Source organism: Drepanopeziza brunnea, assembly GCF_022702325.1.
Source record: "Drepanopeziza brunnea f. sp. 'multigermtubi' strain 214-2 chromosome Unknown ctg12, whole genome shotgun sequence".
Taxonomy (NCBI): Eukaryota; Fungi; Ascomycota; class Leotiomycetes; order Helotiales; family Drepanopezizaceae; genus Drepanopeziza; species Drepanopeziza brunnea.
Window position 1 is genome coordinate 1918534 of NW_027094075.1, and position 17158 is coordinate 1935691.

The following is a 17158-nucleotide window of genomic DNA, read 5'->3' on the forward strand; positions in this document are numbered from 1 at the left end:
ATTTACTCGTATGACTCGTATGACTAACTAACTAATCCAGCTCGGCTCAATCACTTTCTCATAAGTATCAGTCTGTGGTACGGATAGCCAGCAGGTTCAGAGCCGGCATGAAAAAGAGGTATGGGAAGGGGAAATTATTCTCATTTTATTCGACGTAGACGCTGTAGCTCCAGATCCCGTCCTTACGACCACCCCCCCCCTTAACTACCGAAAGAAGAAGCGCTAGAAGCAACCCAATTATACTTCTAATGGCTGGCAGCAGAAATTCATTCCTAGGTATCCATCATTGTGTGAGGTATAAAACCGGTCCGATAGAACGCCCTCCAAATGCACACATCCCATTCATATCACATCAAGCGTCATCCCCTTCCCCTTCCCTCACTATCGCCAAGAACATTCCGTCTATGCCCTCTACCGCTCACCAGTTTAAGCGCGGGAGTCCTTCAGAAAGCCCTGCAGATACCCAGCCAGTCCTTTCCGATCCGTAGACGTGGTCATCGACTTGATGAAATCCGAGCCGTTGACGCCCATCGCGGGGAAGAACTCCTGCTGCAAGTGCTGGATGAACATATCGCCTGTCTTCAGGTAGATCATCTGCTCCAAGCCGGCGATCTCGTTGAGGACTTGCTTGGCTTGTGCGTCTGTTGCAGGGCGGAAGGTCTGTTCGCGGAGGACGACCCAGCAGATCGGGTGGAATCTTTCGATCAGGAAGCGATCGAAGCCGTCGAATGCTGGGGAGGGGGCGGTGGAGGAGGACGCTGGTTGCGGTCCGATTGTAGCGATGTTGGCGCCGCCCCACAGGTCGGCCATGCGTGTGATGACCGAGAATGCCAGTCGGCTAGCTGCAAGGTTTCCTGTGCCACTGGTAACGGTTTGTGCTAGTGTGGTAACCGATGCGATCAAAGACTCAAAGAAGCCCTGGTTTGAGGCACTGACGAGGACCGATGCCAGGTCGTTGTTCAGGATAATTTGGACGAACGTCAGGTATTCCCGTCGAAGCTCGGCAAGCTGAACCTCGTCGTCAGTACCGGTTATTGGCTCTGCTAGACCAGCAAAGACTCGTTGTAAGAGTGGTGTGAGGAGCGAGTCCAAGACATCATAGATCTCCTTCTTGAAGCCAAAGACGACCTGATCCAGCAAGCGCAGGAACATGGCCATCTCATCCTTAGACGAGCTTTGGGAGAGTAGACCATCGATCCAGCGAGGGAGGGATGGTAGGATTCCAATCCCCAAAACGCCCATCAATCTAGTGAAAGAAGCTCTGGCTGCTGTACGCACATCGAACGAGCTCTTGAGAGCCTCGAGGGCGATCAAGATGGCCTCTGCCGCACGGCTGAATTCCGCAGACACCTCGGGCTTTGGAGCATTAGATGCGGTCGAGGGATTGCCAGGAGTCCAGTCAGAGAATCCATGCGCTAACGTACCAAGGGCCATGATAACGTGGTGGATTTGCTGAACGGCTTGAGCATCACCGGATTTAGCTGGTCCCAGATTCCTCTCAATATCAGAAAAAAGCGGCTCCATGATGGAACGAGCATACAAAATTTGCTTCTCTACCGGCGTCGTGGTGGTTGAAGAAATGCAGCCGATCGCCTCGAACAGATACAGCTGACCATTGAATGCCGCATCCGCAGAGTGGTCACTCTCGTCCGAAGACATGTCGTCGTCAGCCGTCTCGTTTGGAACCTCAGCCTTGATCGGAAGGAGATCACCGATAGACTGAATGACCGTTTCCGCAACATTGCCGACATGTGCTCGGAGGTGCTTGACAAACCGTTGGAACAGGTACCAGGAGCGTGTTCTGACTCTAATATGCGGATAATGGACAAGTACGACAAACTGTTCTAGGACTGGTTGGATGTACCGAGACTGATTCTCGAAGAATGAGCAATAACGGACGACGATCTCCATGTATTGCAGTTGAATCGCGGGATGAGCGAAGTTGGCAATACCTTGTGACAAATTAGCCTCCGCTTCCACAATGTTATTCTCGCCGAATCTTACCAGACTCCACCATCTTCGACATCATAATAATCAGACGCTCCGCAGCCACACTAGATGGCTGGCTCTTGGCGTACAAACCACCATTAGGAATCGTAAGCTCTCCGAACAAGTACATCTCGTGGAGGGCTAGGTCAAGATCCCGCCAGTCCATCTGGCCGCCTTGCTGATCGAGGTTTTGGAACGTGTTACCGATCACATTGCTGAGAATATCCACGTAGAGGGCTTCGTCAACGGCCGCCACGCTCTTTTGCAGAACTTGCAACCGCTTTCTCAGCTCTTGGAATTCTGCTTCGTCAGTTTGCTCGTCTTCGGCTCCCCATGATGACGTCTCGTCATATCTCATTTTTTGAATTATAGCGTTCAAGACGGGCGGCAACATCTCGGCGAATTTTGTAGGCAGAGGCTTTGCTTTCCGCAAGAAAGTAAGAAGGTCCGTGAGCGATGGGATGACAGTCGAACATATCTCATCATACTCATCGGCGAAGAAGCGTAGTAGAAGTGGGAGGAAAGAGTGGATGAGCTGCTCGGCCTGTTCCCGGGTATCAATCGGGGCCTGTGTGTCCTCCAAAACCTTGACGATATCAAAAACTGTATTGTTGACAAGCTTCGCAACCGCTTCAGCCAAGTCCGTATCATAGCTGGAAGTTGTCCGCAGATCATGCAAAGCCGGGCTAGAAATCAACTGCGAGATGACTTGTCCAAGGTTGAGGTAGACAATCAGACCGATCTTATCCGCAGGCTTCATCTTCTTGGCCACGATCTCGGTAAAAGTATCAATAGCGGCGTCCCGAACCTTGTCCTCGCCATTGCCGGGTTTGATTCTGCCCGCAAGGTCGAACAGAATGGGAAGAACCCCTTGGAAGATCAGGGATATATCGATCCAGCTAACCCATTTCCCAATAACCTTAAGGCACATCTCCACCACGCCGTCATTCTGGTCCCTCCATTGGTTCAGGATCTCCTCCCAAGAGGCAGCCACTTTGGCAACATCACGAACTCTCATAGCATCCTTCAATTGTGTGTTTCGCTTCGTCTCTACAGTCGAGCGTGAGATAATGACATCAGCAATCTCATCGTGAATCGATCCCAGGATCCGCAAGTACAGAACTGTGCCGTTGAAATTATCCCTCGTCCCGTTATTCCGGAGACTCGTCAAGCCCAGAATGTCGTCTATAAAGCTCTCCCACCCTTGGTTATACAGCGAAACGAAGAGGAAGGTCAAGGTCTGGGTGAGCTTGTTTTGTAAACTGGCGGGGTCGACCTCAGCCTGGTCCCCAGTCGCATAGGTCCGCCGGACATACTCCAGGAGCGTCTCCTTAATGTGGTTCAAGCTTGTGGTATCCAGCTGCTGGGTCTGGATCGCATTGTTGACTACGTCCAGGGACACCAGACGGACGACCTCGGAGCACTTGGGTGTTCGCGTGAAGAGGGCAACGCACGCCTCCCGGCCCGAGGCGTCGGTCCGTAGCTGGTTGAGGAAGTCGAAAGCCTGCGCCTTGAGGCTTTGCTCAGACCGAGGGTTCCAGGCTATCTCGATGGCGTTTTCGACCTTGGAGAGAGAGGAAAGGGTGTCAGTCCCCGTGGATGATATTATAGAGGTAAAGGAGGGAATTTTCTTAATCTCCGAGCATGCACCCCGCCATCAGAAAAGCCGCCGTCTGGGCCGCTCGTTCACGTACCTGGTTGTCCATGATGGCCTACTCTCAGGTTGTATGCAGAGGACCGCAAGCAGGAATTGCTGTGGCAGAATTGGGAGCGGCTGCTTTGTTTGCTGTCGGGGAGGTGTGTAGGCATGTATCATGCTCTTGGAGAGGTGACTATCGAGTCATAATTCTTTTGGGTAGTGGGCGGTGACGAAGAGATTTTCTATTTGAGGAGATTAATAGACCAGTTGACGAGGTACTCCTAACTGTCAAGTGCTTGCAAAATTATGACTATGATGCACAAATTTCCGTGGGAAGGTGTATTCTATAGCAGACCGGTTCTAGGACAATGTTGAATGTTGTGGGTAGAGAGAAAGCCTACCCCACCACGGTACTTTGTCCGTAGGTGTTTGGATGTGGTACGTAACAAGGGTCCCAGCCTTCCCATATCTGGCGCTTCACCCACGACGCAGGTGGGCGGGCACTCGTGTGCTCGTGTGCTTGTTTACACGTCAAACCGTTATTTTGTGTACCTTCTTTCACCTTACTACACAATGCTCGGAAATATGCTAGCTAGGCTATCTATCTTTATGCACGTTATAAACTTACTGCGCAAATCTCCGGGGTGTCCATAAACCCCAATATAGTAAACAGACTTTGGGGATTTTTATTAAAGATTTGTACATGTCGTTCAATTACTTATACCGGCGGAGCAGCCAGGTACGAACCATTACCAACACCAGCAGCGAGAGCTTTGAGATCCATCCTTCTCATCTATGAAGCGCTCACCATCTGATACACTTGCCGAAAAGCGCGATGCATCACGTAAACTCCTGCGGCCAGGACGGTTATGAAAACCAGAAAATCAAGAGGAAAAAAGATCGTTATAAGCAAGAGCCCCATCCCCACCTTGCGCAACCATCTTAAGTGGGTATCCGAGATCTCTTTGCCTCTTCCAAACTGGCCCTCATTTGCTTTCCTGGGTCTGGTACTGTTGTTATAATCTTCGTCTTGAGATGGGTCGTGACTCTCCTCGGCATCATCTTGTCATTGGAAAGGGAAGCTGCCAGGGAAACCTTGGGGAGCACCACCGGCTCGTCGTCCACCACCACCTCCTGGCATGCCGCCGCCGAAGCTGTGAAAGCCACCTCCTCCACCTCGGCTACCACCGCCCATCTGAGCATACATTTGCATCAGGACCTCAGGATCGATGGTCATACCGCCACCGCCCATACCACCGCCTCCGAATCCCTCCATCGGGTCCATGAGGTCCTCTCCGCTGTCGTATCTTGCACGCTTCCTGTGCTCCAATTAGTAACTTTTTACGGTGAAAATAACGATATATAACTTACTGGGGGTCACTCAGCGTCTCATAGGCCTCTCCGACATCCTTGAACCTCTCCTCAGCATTTTCGTCATCTCTGTTCTTGTCAGGATGGTGGATAATGGCTGCTTTCCGGTATGCCTTCTTGATCTGCGTCTCATCGGCATCCTTCTCAACCCCAAGAATCTTGTAGTAGTCCTTCCGCTTGCTCTTCTTCAACTCCAGCTCGGCATTTCGGAGGTCCTTGGCGATACTGCCATCGGAGGGGTCTGACTCTTGCAATTCCTTGAGCTCTCGGACAGCAGCTTCCCAGTTGCCTGACTGGCCTAGGGCAGCCGCCTTTGTCTTCTTGGCTTTGGTGTATGACGGATCGAGAGAGATGGCACGCTCACAGTCCTCAATGGCACCGTTGTAATCCTTCAGTCGGTTTCGGCACAAGGCTCGGTTCTGGAGGAGTTTGGAGTTCGTTCCCTTGTTCAGAGGGTCGACTTGAAGAGCCTCGGAGTACTTGTCCATAGCAGCTTGCCAACGTCCAGCCTTGTAATCAGCATTTCCCTCACCCTTCATCCGGTCAAGCTTCTGAACCAGCCTCAAATACTTGACAGCATCTCTGTAGTCTGGGTCACAGTTAAGCGCTTGTCTGAAGTGGCTGATGGCCTTATCGTTGTCTCCTTGAGCGTACAGGGCCCGGCCTCTGAGAACCAGAGCCTCTGGGTCTGCGCTGTTGTTCCGCAGCAGAGACATGGCGACATTTTGAGCATCACCCAGAGCATTGACATTACCCATCTTCAGGTAGGCCTCTCCTCGCATCAGCTGCCACTTTCGGGGCTTCGTCGCACCAATGCCAAGCAATTTTTCTGCCTGGTCAAGAGCATGCAATGCCATGGAACCCGTCGTGCCATTCTTCAATGCGTCCTCAGCGACTCCGATGTGTTGGAGCATAGACTTGGCTGGAGCAGTATCCTTCGCAGACGCAGGAGGTTGAATGCGGGCATAGGTGGTGAGCGCCTCTTGAGGACGGCCCAAACTGGTGTAAATGCGGGCCAGTCGGAGGAGGATCTTTGCATTGTCTGGATCCAGCTCGTCGGCTCTGATGCAATCATCCAAGGCACTAACGTACTCGCCATTGGAAATGTATGCAGCTGCTCGGTTGCTGAGATAGGTGGCTGACGACGGTTGTGCTTCGACGGCTACAGAGAAGAGGTTGTCAGTCGGACTTGGCAAACTATTGAGACTTTGGAGATGGTACCTTTGGTGTACTGCTCGATCGCCTTCTTGTACTGCTTTGCCTTGTAGAACTTGTTCCCCGCCGCCTTGAACGCCTCCGCCTCCTCCGCCGTTGGTGGTGAAGCGGCAGCAGGGCTAGTTGGGTTGGATTTGTGCGGAGGAGGGACTGGAACCTCTCCGTTCGCAGGAGCCGCGGTACCATTTGGTTTGGGGGGGTTGAACGCCGCCGACACGTTAGACTGAATTGGGGGAGAGGTGAGAGGAGCGCCGTTGTTGGAGTTGGAGCCCTCGCTGTCCAGGTCCATTCTGTCCGGGTCCGACATGCTGCTGGAGAGTGCAGAGAGCCTCCGCAGCTGATCGGGCGGCAGATTTAAAGGGTGGGTGTTCGGGTCGTAGGGGTGCCGTGATGACTTGGTGGAGGACTTCTGAGAGCTGCGGTTGCTTCTAGAGGAAGAAGCCTGCGCGTGCTTATGATTTTCTTTCTCTTCGCGCGGCCTGGAAGATTTCGAGGATGAAGACGAGGATGTTGCGGTCGTTTTCTTGATGGGTGAGCGCGACCGTGAGGAGGCGGGTTCTTCGTCGCTATCTGATTTCTTGGTTGGCTTTTTGGGTGATCTGGAAAAGATGTTCATTTGGAGATGGCTAGCTCCCGTAGTTGGGGGGGTTCGATAGCGTGGGTATAGGTGTGGTAGTGTAGAAACCGTCGGAATCTGAATTTGTGGCAAAGAAAGCAAGCAAGCAAGCAAGCAGCGGCTGGTCCAGTGGGATGGAGGAGGGAGGAATATGCTATGTAGCGGTACCGTGCCTATTGAAGCTCAATCCATGTAGGTTAGTAATTCGACGAGAGACTCAAGGCCGCCGCCAAAAAAAAATAAAAAAAAAAAATAAGTTAAATACAGAGAAGTGTGTCGGGGTGTCGGTGGATTAGAGTTGTGGTTGGGAATTTTAGGTGGGCGGACGGAGAAGGTAAAGAACCAAACGATGGTCGAAAGAGATCACGACAGATGTCCTGGTCTGATGCAGAGCAGCGTATCGACGTCAAATGAATGGGTGGCTGAACGGCGGTGATGGATCACAGAACCAATCAACCTATTGATGGTTGGATTTCTGCTTCTCTTTCTTTCCAATCAAGACAGTTGGGGCAGGGGGGAAAATCTGGTCGGGATGGGTCGTGTCGTGTGGGGCCAAGGAGTGAGTGCACGGAAGAAAATAATTGGAAATTTCAGACGTCTTGCTTCAGAATGCCCTTCTTTCTAGAAGCTTCGGTATCGAGTGGATTTTGTGCACTACGACTAAGAAAAGAGTAATGTAGGATTGATGAGGACTTGTCATCCGACTGCGAATTAGGAAAAAGCCCTAGCCAGTATCGAATCGCTATACATACATGTGTATACGTTTTACCATCTCTTTATATTCAAAATCATATAGAACATCCGCGGCTGTCTTACCCTACCCCACCAGAATATACAATGCCCCAGGACCCTTAAGGAAACCAACATTGGTACTAGTCGGGTATACAGTCACTACTACTAGGTATGCTGCCTACAACTCCATGAACTCAGGATCAACAGACCTTGGCAACTAGTCACCAATACCGGTACCGGTATGCTTGAACATCTTTCTTTCATTGTACGTTACTACCGCTACAATTAATCCCACTCGATCGCTACCGCGCCTCTATACGTTCGGAGAATTTTTGACTCAGAAGTGAGACAAAACCGTTGACAATACTTCCAAATTTCAACAAGTACGTAGTATACAGACATACCAAATTCCAGCCAGCATTCATAAACTTTCCAAACGCAAGTCAACACCCCTCCTATCATTACGTACGTTTTGTACGTAACTGCGAGGCGCTGGGCCCGCATCGCAGTCATACTCTCCCCTTCCCTCCATTCATTAAAATACCTAGCTGTGCAGGCACCCGTATAAATATCCATACATATACAACCAAAATTACCTACCGTACAGTGTACTCAATAAACCACTTAAGCGTACACGCAGCGGCTGATGTCAGAGAAACAGTGGTAGCGGGATTGAGAGAGAGGGCTGGATGGGGTAGGCACGTGGTGGAAAAAGAGAGTTTAGAGTTACCTAGGTCCATGGCGCCGGGGCCGGTGAGGATTGAGGCTGAGCGTGAGATGGCGGAAGCAGAGCCGGCTGACCGGCGGCCGAGGGCCCTGGGCAAAAAGTAAACAATCCCAGTCATGTAGGGCAAAGCGAGGCAAAAAGCTTGCCTTCCACTATATTCCATTATATTCCATTCCATCCAAAAAAAAAAAAAAACCCCCCCCCCTATAATACAAAAACCAAAGCCCCATTATAGAAGAAGAAAGGAGAAAGGAGAGAAAGAAAGAAGAGAAAAAGAAGCATCCCCCCCCCTCCCCCGCCCTTTAGTTTTCAAACAAAAGTAAACAAACAAACAGACAGTATACATAAATGAGCAACAATACTCTCCTCTTCTCCCTTCTCTCCCCCACCCCCTCTTTCTACCCTCTTAATCCCCAATCCCCAGCCCCCACCCAGCCTTCAAATCACATCCCACCCAAGCGAGAGTAAATAGGTGGATAGACCAAATAAAAGTCAAAACGAAAGTAAACAAACCCCCTCTCCCCTCTCCCCTCTCTCCTCCCCCCTCCAAAAGCATAAAAAAAAAACAAAAAAAAAAACACAAAAAGAGTAAAACTTGTACAGAAAAACAAAAGAGGTCCTACAACTCAATAATCACTTTACCTTCTTACCAGAACATACTTATACCCCCCCCCCCCCTATACCCCACCCAAAGCTAGCTAAGCGATCCACCCCAACTTCCATCTCTCATCTCCAATCTCTCGCCCGCCCGCCGCCCAACCCACCCCTAAAAACAAAATCCGCTGGTGAGAAAAGAAAGAAAATAAAACCCTCGCACAGAAAAACCAGAACACAAAACGAAAAACGCAGCACCCAAACCTCGCGATCGACCGGTCGACCCATCCACTAATCCAGGTACTTTCGTACCAGTGGAATATCTGTAAATCCTACGAGAGAGAGAGAGAGCTCTGTTCGGAAAGAAGACAAGGAAAGGTAATAAGGCAAAGGCTTATAAGTAAGCGAGAAAAAGAAAGGGGAGGGGGAGGGAGGGAAGCAAGAAAGCCCCCCTGGTCAACAAGCAGGTAGCAAGGGATCCCAAGTCAATGAATTCCCTTCCACTTCCAATCCGTGCTTTTCCTCCTCCCTATCCAAACATGCAACTCCATCCCGACGAAGCGAAATATTCCAACACCCAGTATGTACAGTACACTAATAAGTAGCAGCACCCAATCCGAGATACTCCGCTCTAAACACCAACGCCTTTCCATCCCCCAAACCAACTCCAAACCCAACCCCAGCACCTCTCCCATTCCCAATCCAACCTCGTCCAACCCAAGCAATGCCAACTCCCCAAGAACAAGTATTATTTACCGAAAGTACACCGGAACCCCATACACGCACACACTCGCCGCGTTCAAATACCTCAAATGACACGCCCCCCTCCCCTTCGCCACACCCTCCACAAGACTCACGCCTCCTCCTCCTCCTCCTCCTCTCCCTTCCTCCCCCTCAACCCCCCTCTTCTTCCCCCTCTCCCTCTCCCTCTCCCTCTCTCTGCCCTTTCCCTTCCTTCCACCACCGGAAGCCTCCGGCTCAAACAAGCCCCAGTGCTCGAAAGCGCTCTTAGCGAAGCGATCAATGTCCTTATCCGTAACATCCCACAGCGTCGCCACCAGCGCCGGACACCCGGCGTGCATGTAGTTGATCGGGGGCCCGTGCGGCTCAAACTCCCCTCGCTCAACCAGCGCGCCGCTGCTGCAGCCCATGAGGACCGTCACGGCGCAGCGATCCAGCTTCTGGATCTCGCGCGTGCGGATGTACTGCGCGCCGCTGCCGTGGCCGAAATACAGCAGCAGATCTCTGCTCTGCAGCGTCTCCTTGACTTCGGATTCCGAGGGCTCGCGGTTGACGATGCCGTCGCACCCGAGGCCTTGGAGAGGCTTTTGGAAGACGGACTGCGTGTGCTTGAGGTCGCCGCCAGGGTTGAGGATGTAGGAGGCGTTTTGGCGGCTGATGTAGTGGCCTTCGGGCGTACCTTCGACGAGGCTCTTCTGCTGGGCGAGGATGCGGTCGCGTAGGCATCCGAGGGATGGCAGGCGAGAGACTGCGAGGCCGTCCATGCATGGCATCGATTCCCACGGGAAGGAGTGGAGTGCCTTGTCCAGAATTAGGATCGTGTGTCTGCCCTCGTCGACCTGCCCCGAGGCATGCACAGCCGAGTGGTAGCCACGCAACGCATCCTGCATCTCAACCACGATGGAGTCGAAGTCGATCTCGGCGTATGCGTTGAGCTCTCCATGGAATTGCAGGACATCGACGACGAAGTAGAGAAGGTCCGTTAAAGGCTCGGCAAAGTCACACTCTTCATCCGAGGCATCGCCCAGCCCAATGAACAGATCCAGGATTCTCGAATCAAGATTTATACGAGGCCCAGCAGCTTTCCTGCCCGTCTTACGCCGAGACGGCAGATGCCTATCGAGAATATTTTGGAATGACTTTTGGAAGCGAGCAAGGAGTTCTGGCCGTCGTGTGTGCTGAGAGAAAATACCAGTAAATCCGCCAAGCCAGACCTTTTCGATATTCTCCAGCAGGTCTTTGAGACGTGCATCCAGAGCTTCTCGCTCCTCCCACCAAGCAGTCTTGGCTTCCCGGCCATTTCTACACAGAGCATCGTGAGCGCTCTCATTCGCCATGTCTATAATGTCCCTTAGCTCGGCGTGACCCTGCTCAAACCCAAAAACCTCCTCGTCAGCATCCATAGAGTTGTGTCGTCCAAGTGGCAGACGAAGAACGAATGGGCTGTGACCGGCTTGCAACTTGGTTATGGAAAGTTCCTGACGGCTCTCACTCAGAGAAATTGAGACGACGGTCCAGGATTTCGGGATGATGTCAACGTAGTCTCTCTGGAATCGAGAGAGATCCGAAGGCGGCCCAAAACTTGATCTTCTCGAGTCAGTGCTAGGCAGTTGTGGCCAGGAGGAGTCATCGAGTTTCAAAGTCGTAGGGTCGCCACGAATGACTCTGCGTTCCCGCCGGAGAGCCAAAGTTCTTGCATTTTCTGTTCGAGTAAGCGTATACCAGGTTTTTGCGGGGAGAGACCATACCAATTGAAGAGCTTGCAAGCCCAGGGTGTGCAAGCGGCTTCCCTTTGACCTGGCCAGCGGCGGAAAGCAAAATTGCAACGCTGTTCAACAGAGCAGATGTTGTATGGACAACTGACATGGGCGCCAAAGTAATAACCAGAGACTGTATCTCGGTAAGATACTCCTGGGCTTGATGCAACTTATCGAAAAAGCTATCCGGAGCCGGGCTCTTGGAACCAGCTTGCTCTCTACCTCTGGGGATTTGAGCCTTCCTAGGAGGCGAAAACTTAGTCACAGAAAGCCTATCTCCTTGCTTGTCAAGATTCTTTGCCATGCCGACCACTGATGGGAATGATATCGTGGAGTCTTGCAACACCGAGTACACTGGATCCGCGGCCATTTGTTCGAGACTCTGGAATAGAAATTGCTTGGCCATTGCAAGACCATGATCGACTACCTCGTGTTGGTTAAGGCCAGAGATCTCCACCCCTTGCAAGACGGCCATCGCTTCACCAGATTTCTTCGTGGTCATGAGAGCCCGTGCTTTCTGCCGGACGATAGTTGATGTGAGCGAGGTAAGCTGTGGACATTCCTCGGCTATCGACGAAACCTTCTCTATCGGCGACTTTGCTCTAGTGGTCACCTTGCGCTTCGGTGCAGCCTTTGGCACAGTTTTTGCACGAGCTGGAGCCTTTCTGGCTAACGTTACCTTACGTTTGGTTGTCAGGACCAGTGCGGACATTTGGTGTGCCAACACATCAGGTCCATCGGGTGAACCGGCCACTTTCTCCAAGCTGTTGATATACTCAAACATCCCGATACTCTTTATCGTCTCCTCAGCTTCACCATACGCTGAAATCTGCTCCTCACTATCTCCAAGAAGCCCATGCATATTTCCGAGGTGATATGCAATGAGCGCACCATTTCGGCTCTTTTCAAACTCTGGGCAAAGTCGCTTGGCTTCCATTAGATACTCAGAGCCACGATCCAGAACTCCCGCTTTCAGCCAGGTGCTGCCTAAGAACGCCGATGCCATAGCAAGGTATACATCCGAGCCAACACCTTTAACAAGCTTGTATGCCTGTTCTGCGTAGTAGATAGTCTCCTGGAACATTCCGTGATGAGCGAAAAGGGTGGAAAGATGGTTGAGGCTGCGGAAGAGAGGTGTGATCAGGGCCCAAAAACTGGATCCGGCACAAGTCTGCTCGCCGGTAGACATCTTTGGCAACGTGATGGTCGACACGCTCAAATGAGATACATCTTCCGTCAGTTTCTCAACATCGATTTTGGAGCAATCCGGTCCAGTTGACTCGCTTCGAACCTGGTTCTCGGTATTGGTCCAGGCGCGACGAACGAGTCGTAGACACTGTTTCGCATGGTTCAGTGCAACATGGGCTGCTCCTCGCTCAAGTGCTAGGATTGAGTAGACCAGGTAAGCATTGGAAACCATCAAATTCATCTTGGTTCTCTGCTGCAGTAGCGAGATCGACCTCGACCTTGGCATATGGTCTTTCGCTTGAGCATACATAGCCTGTGCTCCAGCTAAGTGCTCCTCACTGCCATTCGTTAGTCGTGTGTACATTGTCAGAGATATGCAACTTACACTTTGTCGAGGCTACCAATAGCTAGTAGGTATTCACAATGGGAAAGATGCAATTGAAGGGTAGCAAATGGAGTGACCCCGTTGCGCGATAGGTAAGACATAGCTTTGTCAAATGACAGCCCAGCCTTCCCAGAGTATCCTAGCTGAAGCCACTGGGCCCCAAGGTAGGTAAAGCTAAGCACCAGGTCATCTGGTGTAGAGTTGTCATCGCAAAGCCCGCTGATATCAGCAATGAGTCGAAGAACCGAGATCCGAACAGTATCCAGACCCTTCATCTGCAAGTAATCTCCGATGGTGTTCAAGTGTGCCAGGAGCCCAGGTATATCTTCTACCTGCCGCTTGAAATCTGCCACATTCTGGCTTTGTGTAAGCACCGAGGACCACGTGGCGATACCTTCCTTCAACACCTCAACGTTCGGGGCCGTTTCATCAAGCTCTAACATCGTGGCTGCCAGACTCTTCAGATGGTTTGCATATGACCGTAAACCCTCGTCTTTCATATAGGAGCCGTCTGACTTGGCCATGTGCAGAACACGTAGCTCATCCTTCAAAGATCGGGCTGTGTTTTCATCGTCGTCTGCACCCAGCGCTAGGTGGCGAATCAGGATCCGGAGTCTACGGAGGGGATAATGCTTCTGGTCGTAGATGGAGAGAAGTTCGGCAAAGATGTTGGACAGAAGACTCCTTGAAGCAGTGGGGTCGACCGGATAATTAGAGAACAGCTCAAATTGGTGCTCGAGCACCACCCCTTTCTCCTCTTCGGTCCATTTCTCGCTGAAAAGCGGGGTTTGGACAGTGGACATTATATACTTCAATCGAACTTTGACAAGTGAGTGCAAAGTCCGACCAAGTACAGACGAATCATCATCTTGGTTCCATGCAACGTTCAACGGCTGAGATGCTGCTCTTTCCACCACTAAACTCAGAGTTCCGTCGCTCACCATCTCATCCCGCAGGGTCAAGAGGGTTTTGAACAGCTCATCATAACGACCGGTAGTCTTGCAGTATTCAGCCATGCGCTCAAGTTTCGTCGAGAACTGTGCCATCATTCGCTCTTGCTGTGGTCTGGCTCGAACGCTGTCCAGCGATCGCCGGAGCGCTCGAATCTGATCGCTCTCCTTCACATTTTCCAAATTCCGCCTCATGTTGAGATACTGGGTGTAGTAAAGATTGGATATCCTGACGTGGTATGATACTGGCGATTCTCCTTCCTGCCTATGTACATCTCGAGATTCAGTATCAAGGCGATCACTTAGCAAGAGACAGTCTTGAAGTTTGGAGTCTACCAGGTCCCAAGTAGCTCGACCACTTCCAAGAAGCATTTTGACTAAAAATAGTGAAGAGTCAATAGCATGAATGGCCAACTTAGTAATGAAATGCCGGCGCTGCTCGTAGCGAAGGATGTCTTTGGTTGCTGATTTGGTGTCTGGCGGGTTACCCATGTACCTCAGACATATGCGTGGTAACAGGAAAACCAAAGTCTCGCACATTTCACGCATTCCCCGAGATAAGTCGTCACGGGAATCTAGACCGGATGATCCTTTATGCTGAGCAAGAAGGGAGATGGCCGATCGTCTCACGCCAGAGATCTCTGTCATCAAGTCGTCAATCTCTTGAGACCCCCCCTTGAATGGCCGATCCAGCTCTTCAAGTAGCGAAAGTAGGAGTTCCTCTTCCTCCGGATCCCCAGATGAAGTTCGAAGTTTCAGTGAGACTAGTCTCGCGAGAGCAGAACATCGTTTAGCATCCGAATCAACCTTGGGGTCAAGCATCCTCCGCCACTCCATCGTCCAGTTTATTGCGTTTTGGACAGAGTTCGCCTCTCGTGCTAGAGAACCCAAAAGTCGGAATATTGCTGACAATATCGGTCTTGGCGAAGGCGGTCGAACATCGGTACAATCATACAGTAAAGTGCTGATTTGGGTCATCGCTAAGCCAGCTACCTGGTATGTCCTCATGGCACCACTTTGGCTGCGACGGGCGAAAGTGGAAAGACATCGATAATATGGATCCAGAATCTCTTTGCCCTCGTCGCCCTTATGGCCTGCAAGACCCCACCACAGGAAGCGATTATGTAGTGCCAACGTCTGCAGCTGGATCGCTACTTCGGGGGAAATACTAAGTCTCGTCTCCAACGCAAGAGCATCATCAGCCTGGGAAATGCTTGGGCATAACGATAGTAGGATTTCCGAGAGCGTTTGCATCTGTCTGATTATTTTGTCGGTATACTTTGCGTTCCCCCGATCCTTCGCAGCTTCAAGGAGAAGTCTTGTCGGCGACGAGGCGTGCTCGGGCTGCAAAATGGGAAGTCCATCTTCAATAGCCTTAGGTTTCCGGCAAGAAGTCATAAGTCGTAGAGTCTGTAGCTGAGAAGTAATGACCAGTCCCAACTTTGATCCCGTAAAATTCGCAGTCCCGAAATCCAATAGCTCAGCCAAGGTCTGTGAAGAAGCGGCCACATTCGATTTGGCTGCAGGACCTTTCTTTTGCCCATCTCCAGGATACAATCGTCGTTTCAGTATTCTCAACTCCTTCACGGCCAAATCCTCCAAACCCAATGCCACCATCTTTCCAACCAAAACTGACATTCCGTTCTCAAGCTGAAATGGGGGCAGGTCCACCCCGGGTACTTGAGCAGCTTGCAAATTCCGAAGACATGCAAAAGCAACCCTGGCGCATTCTGCAACAGATCTGTGGCCTGAGAGTGTTGAGGACGCTGAAGAAGATGACCGACTATGCCTACTCGACATATCCTGGTAGCTTGTTACACGGTTAAGGGAGCGTGGCTGCAATGGCGACTGGGGTAAGGAGTTTGATCGTCGAAGGACTTTTCTTGCTGATGACTTGACCAAATCTTTGGAGGATGCTTGTCGTCGGGCTGGAACTGTCGAAGGCGCCTTGATGGCCTCACTGAGTGACTTCAAAGTGGTGTTAATGACTTCTGTAGCCAGTATGGACCTTTCCTTTGGCGACAGCTCCTCCTCATCTTTGCGACCCTCCTCCTCTACCACCACCACCTTTTTCGTCCTTGACTTGGTCGGGGCTGCCTTGGTGGATTTTGCCTTGGAAGCTGTAGCAGATTTTACTGGTTTCTTTCCGGTTGTTGTCTGGATATCTGTTCTCGGTAACAAAAGCTTGCTGAGTATTGACACTGTCGCTGGTGTACATGTTGATGCTGAGCCAACAGCGCTCCGAATGGAGTCCGCGGTTGCTTGTAAAGAAGCCATGATGAATAGGGATTGGGCGCAAAGTTGCTGAATGTTAATGGCGACTAGACATTATACCAGAGCAAACCAAAATGCCAAAGGAGCTATGATGCCTTGTAACGAATCTGAGGATTGGAAAGGTGTTGAAATCGAATTTGAAGTTGATGCACGCTTGTTGGCAAGGCAACAAGCCGCGGGTCGGCAAAAACCTCTGGACCGCGACCGTGCTTTGACTCCAGTCGGTCCATCAAATTTTGAGTTCTCGAGAAAACCACTCTTACAGTTTCCTCAGTCAACTGCAACGATGAGGTCGACAATGCTCCGCCAGCTCTTCCTCGCGCCTCCTGCGATGCGCAACTCCCTAGTTTCCATCCCTCCACGGATGATGCCAACTCTCTCATTCTCACGACAGTACTCGATGCTCCCCAGCGTCATCCAGAAAGACTTCTGGCTCGGCATGATCCCTAAACCACTACGCAAGAGCTCTCCCAGCGCAGCTCTGAAGAAGAAGGCACGTTCCAAGGAGTGGAATCCCGCGACCTTCTTCATCGCTATATTTCTGCTCATCGGGTCCATGTCCATCCAGATGATCGCGTTGCGAAACGAGTTCGCTGCGTTCAGTCGCCGCGCGGACGCGCGGATCGGGTTGCTGAAGGAGATTATTGAAAGGATACAGAAGGGTGAGGATGTAGATGTCGAGGGGCTGCTGGGGACGGGCGATGCTGTTAGGGAGAGGGAGTGGGAAGAAGGTATGAATGGATGGCTTCTTGCTTGTTTAGGGTGCCGAGGACCTGAGACTGACGTGAAGCATTGCAGTTTTGCAGGAAATCGAGCGGGAAGACGAAGCCTGGGAGAAGTCACGGAAAAGCAAGCCAAAGCATGGACGAAACCTCGAGGATGCTAATGCTGCTACTGCGAAACCACATATCACCGAGGCACAACCTGTCGAAAAGCCAAAGTCAAATGCTCCATCTGGCTTCTATTAGAGCTATGGTGTT

General features: G+C 51.4%; 4 protein-coding genes across 4 annotated transcripts; 1 reads left to right on the top strand and 3 right to left on the bottom strand.

Moving 5' to 3' along the window:
* Positions 1-426: 426 nt before the first annotated feature.
* On the bottom strand, positions 427-3695 carry L3040_007261 (uncharacterized protein; the record flags this gene model as incomplete). The annotated part of the gene is made up of 3 exons (XM_007290214.2): positions 427-1952; positions 2005-3553; positions 3684-3695. The coding sequence occupies 3 exons, from the start codon at positions 3693-3695 to the stop codon at positions 427-429; spliced, it is 3087 nt and encodes a 1028-aa protein (XP_007290276.2).
* A 999-nt stretch (positions 3696-4694) lies between these two features.
* Positions 4695-6830, bottom strand: L3040_007262 (uncharacterized protein; the record flags this gene model as incomplete). The annotated part of the gene is made up of 3 exons (XM_007290215.2): positions 4695-4947; positions 5000-6161; positions 6221-6830. The coding sequence occupies 3 exons, from the start codon at positions 6828-6830 to the stop codon at positions 4695-4697; spliced, it is 2025 nt and encodes a 674-aa protein (XP_007290277.2).
* A 2805-nt stretch (positions 6831-9635) lies between these two features.
* Positions 9636-16181, bottom strand: L3040_007263 (uncharacterized protein; the record flags this gene model as incomplete). Its single annotated transcript, XM_007290216.2, has 3 exons — positions 9636-11326; positions 11373-12907; positions 12955-16181. The coding sequence occupies 3 exons, from the start codon at positions 16179-16181 to the stop codon at positions 9636-9638; spliced, it is 6453 nt and encodes a 2150-aa protein (XP_007290278.2).
* Positions 16182-16464: 283 nt separating this feature from the next.
* On the top strand, positions 16465-17146 carry L3040_007264 (uncharacterized protein; the record flags this gene model as incomplete). Its single annotated transcript, XM_007290217.2, has 2 exons — positions 16465-16909; positions 16977-17146. The coding sequence occupies 2 exons, from the start codon at positions 16465-16467 to the stop codon at positions 17144-17146; spliced, it is 615 nt and encodes a 204-aa protein (XP_007290279.2).
* Between the last annotated feature and the right edge of the window lie 12 nt (positions 17147-17158).